Source organism: Ricinus communis, chromosome 6 (assembly GCF_019578655.1).
Source record: "Ricinus communis isolate WT05 ecotype wild-type chromosome 6, ASM1957865v1, whole genome shotgun sequence".
In the NCBI taxonomy this organism is placed as follows: domain Eukaryota; kingdom Viridiplantae; phylum Streptophyta; class Magnoliopsida; order Malpighiales; family Euphorbiaceae; genus Ricinus; species Ricinus communis.
The window spans coordinates 18,983,591-18,999,185 of record NC_063261.1 but is presented as its reverse complement, the minus strand read 5'-3'; the positions used below and the strand labels follow the sequence as shown (position 1 = coordinate 18,999,185).

The following is a 15,595-nucleotide window of genomic DNA, read 5'->3' as shown; positions in this document are numbered from 1 at the left end:
TTAGGAGTGCTGAATGCGTCTAACCCTAAGGGGTATGATGCGTTCAGTAGGTCGGATGTAGCAAGCGGGTGCGGGTCGGCATCTTTTAATTCAACCCGACCCGACCCCGATACTTACACTCGACTCGGCCCTAATGCCTCGGCCCAGCCCACCTACAACTTATGGGCCGGCCCAGATTCAAGCACTTCGACCCAGCCCAACCCGAAGCCCGACCGACCGAATCCGGCCAGGAAAATTGCCAAATTTCCCAAATTCTCTCTCAGCTTCAGTCCATTTTACAGCTCCAACAGTCCCATGGAACAGGTTTAGTATCTCATAATTCCCAAAAATCTTCAAAATGGATTATTGACTCCGGAGCGACTCATCACATGACTTGGGACCAAACAAAATTATATAATTTTGTTCCTACGGATACCCAACATGTGATCGTTGCAAATGGAGATAGAGCCAAAATTTCTGGTTTTGGCTCTTCACAATTGTTTAATAATACTAATCTCATACATGACATTCTTTTATTACCTAATTTTACATCTAATTTGTTATCTGTGGGTACTATAACTCGCACTTTAAATTGTAATGTAATTTTCTCACATTCAACTGTAATATTTCAGGATCGCACCACAGGGAAGACGATTGGTGAGGGGTACTTTGAAAATGGTCTCTACTACCTGACCAATCATACCAATCGGTGCCTTGCAACCACTAAATCCTCCCACGACAACACCTTAATGCATAGGCGATTTGGGCATCCGGCCGATAAAATTTTAAATCAATTATTTTGTCTTAAAATCAACTCTGGTTGTTGTGACACCTGCAAATTTTCAAAGCATACCAGATTGTTGTTTCCTGTATCCTCCACTATTTCAACAAAGATGTTTGATTTAATTCACTCTGATGTTTGGGGACCTGCCCCTGTACTTCATACAATTATTTTCGTTATTTTGTAACATTTATTAATGATTTCTCCCGTCTCACATGGGTATACTTACTAAAAGGCAAAAATGAAGTTTTTTCTTATTTTCAGAATTTCTTTTATTTCATTCAAACTCAATATAATGCCAAAATTTAAATTTTTCGATCTGACAATGGCACTGAATATATTAATAAAACTTTCTCTGATTTCTTTTCCACAGAAGGCATTTTACATCAAACTACCTGTATTTACACTCCTGAACAGAATGGCGTTTCTGAAAGAAAAAACCGTCATCTTCTTGAAGTTACAAGATCACTCCTTTTTCAAAACAATGTTCGCCATATTTTTTGGTCGGATGCCCTCCTCACAGCTGCCTACCTTATTAACCGATTACCTACTCCCACTCTTAAAAACCTCAGTCCTCTGGAAATCCTTAAAGGCCGAAAAGTAGAATTAGGCCACATTCGAGTTTTTGGCTGTATTGCTTTTGTTCATATTAAACGATCCCATAAACTTGACAAAAGTTTCGTTAAAACTATTTTCCTAGGACACTCCTCTGAAAAAAAGGGGTACAAGTGCTATGATCCCTCCACACACAAGTCTTATATTTCCAGAGATGTGTTTTTTTATGAAAGTTCAGCCTACTTCCCCACTGCTTCTCACCCCACGTCTCCCTTATTTCCCGATAACTTTTCCTTTTTTGACAGATCCGATCCATCTCTCTCAGCCGAAGTAGAGATTTTAGGGGTCCCATATGTGGCTACTCCTTCAGGGGGAGATCGGCCTATTCCTGCGGCAACTCCTTCAGGGGGAGAAAATGAACCACAAGTGGAAGAAGCAATTGCCCTGCGGAGATCATCTCGACCATCTAGACCTCTTGCTAAGCTAAAGGACTATGTGTCCCACTCGGTATTGTATCCTATCCATCGCTTTATCAATTATAAATCAGTCTCGAACTTTTATAGGGCATATCTCAACTCTCTTTCTTCTCACACTGAGCCAACTTCTTTCTATGATGCTAACACCAACCCTAATTGGTGTAAAGCCATGAAAGAAGAACTCCAGGCCCTGGAGAAGAATGAAACCTGGAAGCTTGTCACCCTACCACCAAACAAAAGACCAGTTGGTTGTAAATGGGTATATAAAATCAAATACAAGCATGATGGTTCAATTGAGAGGTATAAAGCTAGGCTGGTAGCAAAAGGCTTTACTCAGATCTATGGTGTGGATTACCAGGAAACCTTTGCTCCGGTAGTAAAAATGAGCACTGTCGTATTTTACTATCTGTTGCTACTAACTCAGGGTGGAGATTATTTCAGATGGATGTTAAGAACGCATTTCTTCAAGGATCTCTGGAAGAAGAGGTGTACATGTCTCTCCCTCCAGGTCATAAATTTTCCTCTGACTCCTCCTTGGCATGTAAGTTACAAAAGGCAATCTATGGATTGAAGCAATCTTCTAGAGCATGGTATGCCAAGCTAAGTCATTTTTTTATTAAAAATTGATTTCAGCAAATGTACCTCCGATTCATCCATGTTCGTTAAACACACTCACACATACACGATCATTATCTTGATTTATATGGATGACATTATTGTAACAGGGAACAGTAATGAGGAAATTGAGAAAGTAAAGCAAAAACTAAAAGAGGAATTTAACATTAAGGATCTTGGTCAATTAACTTACTTTCTCGGAATAGAAATAGCAAAATCTCATAAAGGGCTATTTCTGTCTCAAAGAAAGTATGTTCTAGATCTCTTAAAAGAAACAGGAAAAATAAGAGCTAAGCCTATAGATACCCCTATAGAGACCAAAACTAGACTCAACTTAGAGGATGGTGATTCTTTAGGTGACATAGGTCATTACCAGCGCCTGGTGGAAAAATTAATATATTTAACCGTCACCAGACCTGATATTAGTTATGCTGTGAGTATGATTAGCCAATTTATGCATGCTCCCCGTACCCTTCATTTAGATGCGGTTGATAGGATCCTAAGATATCTCAAAGGTACTCCAGGACAAGGTATCTGGATGAAAAATAACAATAATACTATCACTGTTACTGGTTTCTCTGATGCAGATTGGGTAGGGAGCTGTGAGAGGAAATCGACTTCAGGATTCTGCACATTTGTAGAGGGAAACCTAGTAACATGGAAGCGCAAAAAATAATCAGTAACCGCAAGATCCAGTGCCGAAGCCAAGTATCGTGTCATGGCATCGACGGCTAGCGAACTCATTTGGATAAAGCAAGTATTGGTTGATATGAGGGTAGAACATAAAGGTCCAATGGAGATGTACTGTGACAATCAAGCAGCCAGACACATCGCATCGAACCCAGTCTTTCACGAAAGGACTAAACATATTGAAATTGACTGTCACTTCATAAGGGAGAAAGTTTAATCAGGAGAAATCACAACTCCGTTCGTCCGAAGCCACGAACAACTGACAGACATCTTCACCAAGGCCCTAGACAAAACAAGTTATCGAAGGCTTCTCAACAAGATGGGTTCTATCAACTTATTCGAACCCACCTTGAGGGGGAGTGTTGAAGAAGCCCCAATACCTGTTGAAGACACCAAAACCACCAGACCATGGCAATAATGTTCAACAGTCAAAGACTGTTAGTAAGGACCAACAGTCTTTGACTGTTGGATATGGCCTCAGAACTTTTGATCATCACAGGCCTATTAGGGAAAAGGAGCAACACTCTCCCCTAAGGGAAAAGGCTAGTTCTACCTTCCCTTAAGCTAGAATTGAACGTTGGAGTGCAACAAGCAGTAGCAATAAGACCGTTGCATTCGAAAACTAGTATATAACAGGATTCTCATTTCTCATGTAATCTCAGAATACTAACAATTACTGTATATTCATCATTGATAATAGAAGCTTAAATTCATCAGAAATAATACCTAAAGAAAAAATTTGATTACATGATGATAGAGACACCTCTTCTCATGGATTTAAAAGGAGTCTCATTGATGAGATACCATGAAGGAGCTAGCTGGTTTTCAATTAAAAGAATTAAATTAAAAGGCATTTGTTACATATCCCAGTAGGCTTGGTCAATTTCTATATATATATATATTATATAGTTGACCCCATTGATATATAAACATTTGGATTTCTTTAAGATGAAAAAACAATTCCCATTCATGAAAAAGTAGTACGTGGCAACTATACACAAAGATTAATTTTACTGGATTGGAGTAGATGATGATGCCCAAGTTGTGCTACTAATAATCAATTCTAAGGAATTGAGGCAATAGTTAATTATTTGCAAATGGGGTACATTAATTCTTTTTAGATGCAGTCAGCTTATGACACACGAACAAGTTTACATCTCCTGAAACAAAGGGATCAAAGAACTTCAATTTCTGATGTCTGATGTAATACAACTGAAAAAGAATTATCAGGTTAAGGATTATCAGGTTAAGGATGTCAGGCATGAAGGAGATCAAAAATAGCTTACATTACTTGATTACAGTACACTTCCTGATGCAGGAAATATTTATATCCATGATCCATCCTGATGTAACATAATTTTTGCAGAGTCTCAATTCAATGCAAAGGAATGGAATACACAGAAAGGCACTAATCAAGTGCCCATTAAAGAATTCAAAGTAGTTTAGGAACTACGCTGATCAGGTTCAGAATTATGTTAACAGAAAGCTACTGACTACTGACTAGCGGAGTGGAGTAGTCACTGTAATTACAAGCAGTCAAATAGGAACTTAAGTCGGCTAAACTAAGTAGTGGCAACTGAGAGAGGAGAATTTATCTATTTGTGTCATGGAGAAGTGACTTGGTTTTTGATTCTGCTGGATCGTCTGACCGGAGTAACCCACACTTCTTCTCCATTTCCCTTCAAAACCATAACAAGAATATCAGTATTAGAAGAAATGAATTTTGGTTTATGCTTAAAATACAGGTCCACAAGTCATATATGCTTACATGCTTGTTTGTTATTTTCTCATATGTGGTGAAACTGCCATAAGAAGGTGACCCCATAGAACAATCTGATGAGGCCATGGATTCTCTCCTGGTGCTCCTTTTAGGCTTCCTTTCTTGGCTCTGAGCTTCACTTGTCATGCGCTTTTGTCCTTGTTTGCTATAGTAAGATGAGCTGCTGTACTGGAAACTGCTCATTTCTGATGGACATGACTCCCCAGTTGTTTCAACCTCTGTCTGCCAATTCCTTGAAGAAGGTGACCTCTCCTGGGATGTGTGTCCCGTGGTCACTGACAAGGAATTGTGATAAAGTTTCTGAGTCAGTGGCACTTCATCCCCTGTGATAGCAGCTGTTGGTCCTCTGGATGTCTGATTCTTCGTTTTAATGAAAGCAACAGCAGCAAGTAGACTCAACACGAGCAAGGAAATTCCCATGATCGTCTGTGCTGAAAACAGGTTCTTGTTTCCTACAAGTGACAAGTCCACTGATTCTGTACTTTGAGAACTCTTCATTTTAGCATCTGACTCTAAGCTTTCAAGTTTGTTCTCTGCTATAATGGACTCAATTTTGGCTGAAAACGTATCAGTTTCAGCTATAGAGTCACTGGACTCAGACACTTCTGGCGGAATGTCAGCAGCCTGTGGGATTGGAACTGGGAGCTGAAAGTATTCATGTGCTGCAATCACTTCTTGTTTTTCAAACTCTTGGCCCTTGCTATCTCCTTCTATTACTTCTTGATCAATTTCAGCGGTGGCTTCTACAACTTCTCGAATGGTCTCATCAGCTTCAATTGGCTGATCCTCCTCTTTCTCCATTAACTCAAGTCCTGCAACTTCTTCAATACTCTCATAGGAATCAATTGGTTGGACTTCCTTGTTCTCTCCTTCTATAACTACTTGATCAGCTTCCTTGGCATCTTCTGCAATTTCTGGAATGGTCTCGTTAGCTTCAATTGGTCGATCCTCCTCTTTCTCCAATAACTTAGCATCTGCAACTTCTTCAATATTCTCATCAGAATCAATTGGTTGGACTTTCTGTTCCTTCAATGACTTAATATCAACCTCTTCTTCCTTTATTGGCCCTAGCTCATTGCTTTCATACTTGAAAGTACTATGACCAGCCAGAATGAAATTATTATCGACCAAGTCATCCTTGAGCAAAGTAGACAAGTTGGCGAATTGTAGGGGAGCTGGTCTGCGCTGTTCTCCGAAGCTGATGATCAGACTATGAATATAAGATAAATACTCATACAACCATTGCCGGAACTTCTGGGCTAGACCCTCCAAATTGTCTCTGGTGAACTCTGTGATTTCAGGTGGGACATATAGATTGGAGAAGCTCAAGTTATTAAGCACAGAAGGGTCCATAACGGGCGAATTACTGACTGATGCCCATAAACAGGCAATAGCCAGGACAAAAAGCAAAGCAGTGAACTTTGTTCTCGTAAAAAAGTTTGGCTTAGACACCCTTTTTGCTGTAACAGCCACCTCAGATGCATTGATGGGATTTGGTTCAGAAACAAGCAGCTCTTCTTCTTCTTCTTCTTCTTCTTCTTCTTCTTTCACAACATCACCTGAAGAAGAACCTTCAGATTCTTTCTGTGAATCCTCAGACTGGGTTTCCTCTTCAGTAACTTCAGCATCTGAAGAACTTTCAGATGCAAAAATCTCCTCAAGCTGCTTGCCATCTCTTTCCTTGTTAAGATACAGCTCGATTCGTGGGTTAGGCTTATAATGAAGAAACTGAGGCCTTGGTGAGAGGTAATTAGTCTTGGGATCATAAGGAGGCATTGATGGATCAGCATCAAGAGGTGCCAAAGCAGGAATTGGCAAAGAACAAGAAGTCCTTGGACTAATATTAAAACTTGGATCAAGATTAACACAATCATTTTCCATAGTAGCACTCTCTGATGATGAATCCAAGTCATCATTGGTACTTGAATGTACCATAGAATCAAGATCTTCATTACTATTTAACTCTTCCTTGTCCTCCAAATAAATGATTGTTGGATCAAATGAGACCTCCTTCTTCTGATTCAAACCCTTTTCAGGCTTTTTACCCAAGACTTCCTTAGTAGGGCCTTTACTATCGGAATATGAACTAGAAGAGCGAATTTGCTCATTCCTCTCAGTCAGGATTTTCTTTCTTGGAGATGCATGGATTTTTGAGGCTGCAGAGATTGTTGGAGACATGAAATTCTTGGCACCCTTTGAAGAAGCTGGTGACTGAACCTTGGCCTGTTTCAAGTTCTGATCTTTACCGTTTTCTTTGTCCTCAGAATCACGCAAGGAAACAATTATATTTTCTCTTCCAATGGATTTTCTTCGCGGATAATCTGCCAGTCAAAGGAAGAGCGTGATAATCAGAACTAGGAAGTCTAACCTACACTATTAGCCAAAAAGGTAACTTGATGACAAATGTTTCCAGGCACTGTTTGTTTCAAAATAATTAAAACAACCTGATACAATGACTGAAATGACAAAAATAAAATAGAGAATTCTCCAGGATCCAAAGTAAAATTCATCATAATAAACTGATTTTCCTGGAAATTAAACAAACAAACTAGGATGTGCCGAGCAATTAGTTAAAGGCTAGAAAACCAATTATGCACCAAGTCCCAAATTATTGCCTACTATCCTCCTATTTTCTTGATAACCAAACAAGCCAACATTGAAAATCTGACTCCAAAACGTATTTCAACATACATGAACCCAGGCAACTTTTTCCTAAAATAAAGAGAAAATTAAACAAAAGCCACATGTTATAAGAGCTAGTTAATTGCTTATTTCACTTCCTATAAACCCCAAATAATAAAAATCCATTAAACTTTTTCTCCTCTTCTTTCCTATCCTCCCCCAAATCTCACCAACTAAACAAATAATTAATCCAGAAAAAGCAACAAATCTCGAAAAAAGGAAAAAGAAAAAGAAAGGAATTTGAAGGACTATTAATACAAGAAAAGGAACAAATGTAAGAAGAAAATAAAGAAAAAAATTCTAAATAGTATTAAAACAAGATAAGAAACAAGTACTGGAAAAAGAATGTAAAGAAAGAAACAAACCTGAAGGGCTATTAACAGGAGTATTGGGGTTAAACCCAGGTCTTTGATTAGTAATAATCGAAGGTTTAGCAAATGGATTACCACTAAAACTCCTTCTCATGGGATTGCTAACCTCTGAATTTCTTGGGTTAGTGGGTTTGTTAGGTGCTGGAGAGCAGGAAGAAAGGTTCTTGCTTGCAGGCGCAGCCATGGATAGTGAAAAATATTAAAAGAAAATATTACTTTACAAGTATTGATTAATGGGTAGCGATAATTTCTTCCAGAACTGCAAAAGAATTATTAAAGATGGAGCCTTTGAATAGCAACTATCGTGAATTGATAGAATCTTGAGGGTTTTGATCATAGAGAGAGATATGGGTTTGATGGTAACGGCTAGTTTTGGAAAAGAATTGGGGATTTAAGTGAAAGTATTTGTTGACCGTTGAAGGTTGGTGATTTGAATAGTGGAAAAGAGTAATAGCCGTTAGATTTTGTGTGCGCTTGGTAGCCGTTGACAAAAAGAGGATTTATTATGATTTTTGTAATTTTATGATCTTTTTTCTTGATTTTGTTGCCTTACAGGGAATCGAGAGAAATGTTTATCTTTTGATTTTTCTTTTTAAATGATTTTCAATGCTTCTGAAGACAAACTAGGATAAATGTTTTGGCCTAAACTTTTTTTTTCCATTACATACATAGTATATTTATATTAAAATAATTTTTATTCTAAATGCATGCTGCTTATGATTTTTTGTCATTTAGTCAGTTTAGCACTTTAACCGATATAATCTAACGGACATTTGAATTTAATTTTTTATGATATTTTAATTTTTCTTTTTAATTTGTATCTTCATTCAATATATTTATATATGGATAGAAATATTTAAATATTACAAAAAAATAAATTTAGATATATATTAAATTTATATTAAATTAAATTAAAAATTAAAATATTAAATTAACTAATTAATTGAAATATATATTTAGTCTAATTTTTAACAATTGATATTATGGACTAGATGAATTATAAAGAATGACCACCTCTTTTAACATTTTCTCTTTTAACTTTTTTCCATTACATATATAATTAACAATATTTTTACACTAAAATAATTTTTTGCCAATGGTAAGAAATTGATATTATATCATTACTTTTCACATTTAATAAGTTATAATCGCATGTATAACGAGTATGGGAGATGGCTTTTTTTAATTATATACAATAGTTAATGTTTTCTTCAATTAAAATAAATTTTAGCATTGTTAAGAATTTTGAATCAGCGGTCGATGGAGCATTTCAAATTTCGGGTCTAGCCAGACTTAGCCGGGCTTAAAAATGTTAAAATTTATATTTAAATTTAGCTATGTGAATCTAAATTTTTTATTGAGCTTAGTCTGTCATAAAAATATATTTTATTCTTTTTATAAATTTATATTTAAGTCTATCCAAAAAATAAATAAATTTTTACGAGTTTAGATTTGAGCAAGATTAATATAAAAAGAAAATGTCCAAAGACATATATTCAAGCCTATGAACAGGTCTAGCTGCCACTCTTGCTAAACAAAGAAGGGAGATTATTGGTTTACCTGAGAGAGGGCAGCATCATCTTAGCTAAAAGGATGGGTGGTGCAGTCTGTTCTTATTAAGGTGATACAAAGGTCCTTATTGATCAAGTTCATGTTCAAATCCAAGGAGTCGTCGCTTCTTTTTGGCTAAAGATTTATTGGATGCATTATTTTTATTTAATTGGGTAACCAATGATTTCTTAACTTTTAATGATAACTTCTATTTTTCAGGAAAAAAAGAAAATTTTGCCTCTATAAAATATATAAAAAGATGACTATTACATATACAATAATTATGGCTTATTTGATATATTTATGAATTTAAAAAATTTAGCAATGTCAAATTCTTTTTCTCTTTTTTTAACTCATTTAATTTAAAAGATTAAATAAAAATAATACTATGCATAGAGAGAGGCAATTTAAGAAGATGAGAAGGAAATAGTTGGAAAATTAAGTTTAATCATATTTGTCTAATAAAACATATTTAGGAGGAAAAGAGAATTGAAGGAGAATAATTTCCTTTCATTCTCTTTGTAGAAGTTGAAATTGATTATATCCTAATTTATGGTGTAAAAAATTTTAACTCATGAAAAGAAATTAAAATTTAATTAATTATCATTTTTATCTCTATTTATTGTAATAGAAAAATTCAAAATTAATTAATTCACCCATTTTCTCTAATAAAATATTTTTCTCTAACCAAATATAATAGGGTAAAAAAAAAATTTCTCTTTCCTTCAACTCTTTTCCGTTCCTTTTAAAATACATTCCCTCCCATCCTCCCTTTGTTGCCATGCATAGTGTTAGTAATTTTTTTTAATTTTATCTATCAATTGAAATGTTTTATTGATAAATTATATATTTTTTTTATTTATGAATTAATTTTATATTTATATCTTATGGTCCTTATATAATAATCATATTAGTCAATTTTTATCTAAATTATTATAATTTCTAACATAAACTAAATAATTAATAGATCATTTATGTTAAATATTTTCTATTGATATTATTTTATTTTCTAGTGATTTACCATGTTAAACTTGACACCTTCTAATAGTTGCAGACACCTCTCAATAAAATGGTTTATCGAAAGGAAGAGTCAGACAATCATGAATATGGGTGTTAATATAATTTCAGGAAAGAAAATTTTCAAAATATTATTGGCCTGAAGATGTTAATTGCACAATTCATGCATACTCTTAATAGTTATAGGAGTCCAACACTAGCACTGAAGAACAAAACTCTAAAAGAAGCTTGGAGGTAGTGAGGAGTCAAGAGTATATATAAACACATTATATGGTCATATTTTGAATAAGATTATGGTGACCAAAGATGTGTTGTTGGAAGAAGACAACAGTTTGAGATTAGGCAAATCCATAAGGAAGTTATCTTGGTTGACTTGAATTAAGGCGACAATGACAAAGAACAAAGTGTAGCTGCTAGAAATAGAGACGAAGCTCATAAAGAGATCATAAGCTAAAGAAGACACTAATTACAACTGCCACGAGCTTAGTATAGCCTGATAGAATCATATTTTACTAAGGAAAATTTTCTTATGAGCATATACTTTGTTCATTAAAGTGGGGAAATATATAAAATTTTAATTATTTATCTCTATATCAACCGCTGAAGTTTTTACGGATAATAATGAACGTATAATAGTTGAATGTAAAAATTGTATGATGTATATGAGAAATTATTAATGGGAAAAAGATAATCTTTATTGATTATAATGTGTGCTATATATACAAGCATCTGTACATCCAATATAGGAAGAAAACTAAGCTTGCTCCTAAAGAATAGGAAGCAAATAGGAAGCAAGAAATATAGGAAACAAAACTAAAACAAGGAACATCTAAAATAGGAACATCTATGATACAGGAAAATCTCTACACTTCCCCTCAAGTTGGAGCATGAAGATTACAAATGCCCAACTTGCCCAACAAGTGGTGAAACTGTTTGAATCCCAATGCCTTTGTGAAAAGATCTCCAACTTGGTCACTTGAACGAACATGAGAAGTGCGTATCTCATTACTAATCAAACGATCACATACGAAGTGGCAATTAATCTCGACGTGCTTTGTTCGTTCGTGGAAAACCAGATTGGTAACAATATGGAGAGCAGCTTGGTTGTCACATATGAGAGACATAGGCGAGGATAATGTGACATTGAGTTCCAAAAATAAGGAGCGTAACCACAATAACTCACTTGTGGCATTTGCCATTGCCCGATATTCTGCTTCAGCTGAAGAGCGAGAAACCGTAATTTGCTTCTTTGATTTCCAAGATATAGGACTCTGTCCAAGAAAGACTATGTAGCCAGTGGTCGATCATCTAGTTGTAGGGCAACTTGCCCAATCCGAATCACAATAGGCTGTCAAATGTAATGAGTTTGAAGAAGAAAGAAAAATGCCTTGGCTTGGCACAGACTTTAAGTAACAAAGAATGTGAAATGTTGCATTCAAATGAGGCACTTAAGGGTCTTGCATGAATTGACTCAGAACCTGTACGGGGTAAGTGATGTCAGGGCGTGTAATGGTCAAATACAACAATTTACCAATGAGCTGATGATATTGTCCCACATCTGATACTGGATCTCCAGCATTTGCAGCAAGATTGTGTCGTGATTCCATGGGAAAGCTTGCTGGTTTAGCATCTAATAAGCCCACCTCTTTAAGAAGATCCAGTGTATATTTTCGTTGGCTAAGAGTTATCCCTTCTTTGTTGCGTGCCACTTCAATACTGAGAAAATATTTGAGGGTCCCAAGATCTTTGATGCGAAAAGCCAAGTTTAAATAGTCCTTTACTTGACTTATAATATGCAGATCATTTCCTGTTATAACAACATCATCAACGTAAACCAGCAAAGCTATAAAACGATTATCTCGTACCAATGTAAACAAGGAGTTGTTTGCTGCACTTTGCTGAAAACCAAACCTTTAGAAAGACTTAGAGAGTGTTTGGAACCAATTTCGTGATGCTTGTTTAAGTCCATAAAGGGATTTTCTTAACCCGCAAACACGATTATCACCTGGATTAGCAAAACCTTGTGGGACTTTCATGTATACCTCCTCATGCAAGTCTCCATGAAGGAAGGCATTGTTTACATCTAGTTGGTGTAATTCCCAGTGACGTATGGCAGCAACTGAAAGCAAACATCGCAAGGTTGTAATCTTGGCAACTGGCGCAAATATATCATGATAGTCTAACCCTTCAATTTGCGTCCCTTAGCAACCAAACGTGCCTTAAAGCGCTCAACAATACCATCAGATCAATATTTAATTTTATAGGCCCATTTAGAGTCAATGGCATGTTTGCCTGGCGATAAAGGTTCCAAAGTCCATGTATGATTCTCCTATAATGCATGAATTTCTTACTGCATCGCATGTTGCCATCTAGGGTCTTTGACAACTTGATGGAAAAATTTAGGTTCATCTAGTGAAGAAATAGATGCCAAGAAAGCTTTGTGGCTATTAGTAAAATGAGAATAAGAAAGACAATTTGAAAAAGGATAGGACATACTTGAGTTAGTTGATGGAGGGGAGCCTTGTGATGGCGCTAAGGATGGTAATAGCTCATAGTCGAAACCAGAAAGCTTTGTGGACACACGTCGGGACTTGACTGGTCGTTGAAAGGGAGAAGAGCTATTTTTGTTATTACTGATTGGTTCAGGTTGTGTGGGGTTATTGGTTTGGTCAGGCGTGTTTTGGTTGACAGATAGAGGTCTGACTGGTGAGATCGTTATGGTAGTTTCTTTGCTTGCTTCATCATTTTGATAATTATCAATCTGAATAGACTCGATTTGGTCTAAGGCAGCAAGATCTGAAGAATGTGCCGATTGGTAAATGAGATCAGGTGGTTGGTTAACCAACGGTGATGGAACGGGTATATTCAGGTTTGTGTTAGTTTGGAAAGGAAAAATCTTTTCATGGAATATCACATCTCTGGACACAAGCAATTTCTGTTTTTCAAGATTATAAACCTTATATTCCCTTTTTCATGTGGATATCTTGAGAAGATACAACGATGTGCTCTAGCCGAAAATTTATCTTTTGGTTTATCATGGACATAACATAGAGAGCCAAAAACTCTTAAGTGGTCATAATCAGGTTTCTTATGAAATAAAACTTCATAGGGACTATTATTGGCAAGGATGGGTGTGGGTATTAAATTTATGAGATAAACTGCAGTAAGAACACATTCTCCCCAAAATTTTAATGGCAAATGTGCATGGAAACGTAAAGAACGTGCTACCTCAAGTATATGACGGTGCTTTCGTTCCACTCTCCCATTTTATTGTGGTGTGTAGGCACATGTAGTTTGGTGTTCTATCCCATGATTAGTAAGGAAATCTCTCATTATGTTTGAAACAAACTCTCCCCCATTATCACTTCTTATCACCTTGATCCCGGAATGAAATTGGTTTTGCACAAGATGGTAAAACATGGTTAGGTAATCATAGGTATGTGATTTATTTTTCATAAGATAAACCCAAGTACATCTAGAACAATCATCCACTATGGTCAAGAAAAAATTAGCACCACTTAATGAAGGAATTGAATAAGGACCCTAAACATCCACATGAATGAGGTCAAAACAATTGATGTTTTTTTTACTGCTGATAGAAAAAGGTAAACAAGTTTGTTTTGCTTTATGACATGCATCACAAACTTCATAAAAATCATTAGAGGGAGATTTCTCAAAAATAAATTTAAACTTACTAAAGGAATAATGTCATAATCGCATGTGCCACAAAACATAATCCGTTTCAAGAACACTTCGACTTGTCATTCCATATCTTCCTTCCATTTGATAAAAGCCATCTTTTAGCTTATCCGCTTCAATCAGCATCCTCGTACGTAGGTCTTAAAAGAAATAAAAATTAGGAAAGAATGTAGCCGAGCAATTCAGGTCATTGGTTATCTTAGAAATTGAGAGGTTATATTTAAAACCAGGTATGCAGAAGACTTTCTTTAACTCAATGTTTGGTGTAATGCGTACATCACCAACATGAGTGACTGAAAGGGAAGAACCATATGTATTTTTATTTTTGGGTGTGTCAAAACATGCACATATTGATCAAATTGCCTCTTATCTCCAATCATATGATCGGACGCACCACTATCAACAATCCAAGGATCATTAGTCATGGAACTTTTACCTGCAAAGTTTGCTAAACCTTCATTACCATTGTTCTGGTTGGCAGAAGATGTGAGAAAGGACAACAATTTGGAGTATTGATCTGCTGTTAGTCCTAGAGTTTGTTGAACTTGATGTTGCACGGCATTAAGTTCATGATTTCCTGGTTCTGAATTACGCCATTGCTATTCACTAGGACTTAATGATCGAGATCCTGTTGTGGCTATATTGTTGTAGCCTTGTTGAAGCCTCAAGGCACCTTTTCCATTGCTTCCACGGTTTTGTTAATTGGTTTTCCAATTGGGAGGATACCCTATGATCTCAAAACGTTCTTCTTTAAGATGTCCATTTTTGCCACAATGCACACTTTTCTTTAGACCGATTTGCTGAGTTCTGGCCTCTGTTTGAGTAGTTCTTTTCGTCACCGTTTAGCTTTGTTGCGAATGTTGCACCTTCTATAGTTGATGGCTGATCTGTGTTCTTTTGCATAAGAAATTGTTGTTCTTCTTGCAGTGCCAAAGAGAAAATTTTGTTAAGCTATGGTGTTGGCTCTATTGATAACACATGAGACCTTAGCCTATCAAAACTGTTGTTCAGACCCAATAAGAACTGATGAGCTTTTTCCCTTTCTCGGTGTTCTTGAAATCCCTTTGCTGCTTCACACTTGCAATAGGGCAAAGGATCACAAATTTGTAATTCCTGCCACAAGGTTTTGAATTTGGTATAATATTGGGTTAAGGGTTGTCCATCTTTTTGACTGAGGTTAGAGAACTCCTTTTTTATTTTGTAAAGACGAGGTACATTACTTTGCCCATATCTCTTGCAAAGTTCATTCTATATCTCTTGTGTTGTGTCTGCATACATAACACTTTCATGTATGTCTTTAGCTAGAGAATTTCTTAGCCAAGCTTTAACCATGAAATCATTCCTTTTCCATCGCCTAAAATCTGATGAGTCTGTTTTCGGCAGTTGTAGATTTCCGCCA

The 15,595-nt window shown here is 36.1% G+C and overlaps 1 protein-coding gene across 1 annotated transcript; it reads right to left on the bottom strand.

Moving 5' to 3' along the window:
* Positions 1–4,354: 4,354 nt before the first annotated feature.
* Positions 4,355–8,569, bottom strand: LOC8268902. Its single transcript, XM_002522045.3, has 3 exons — positions 7,924–8,569; positions 4,865–7,197; positions 4,355–4,775 (listed from the first exon to the last, which is right to left on the bottom strand). Exons 1-3 carry the CDS (start codon positions 8,111–8,113, stop codon positions 4,701–4,703), a joined length of 2,598 nt encoding a protein of 865 aa, XP_002522091.2. The 5' UTR covers positions 8,114–8,569; the 3' UTR covers positions 4,355–4,700.
* Between the last annotated feature and the right edge of the window lie 7,026 nt (positions 8,570–15,595).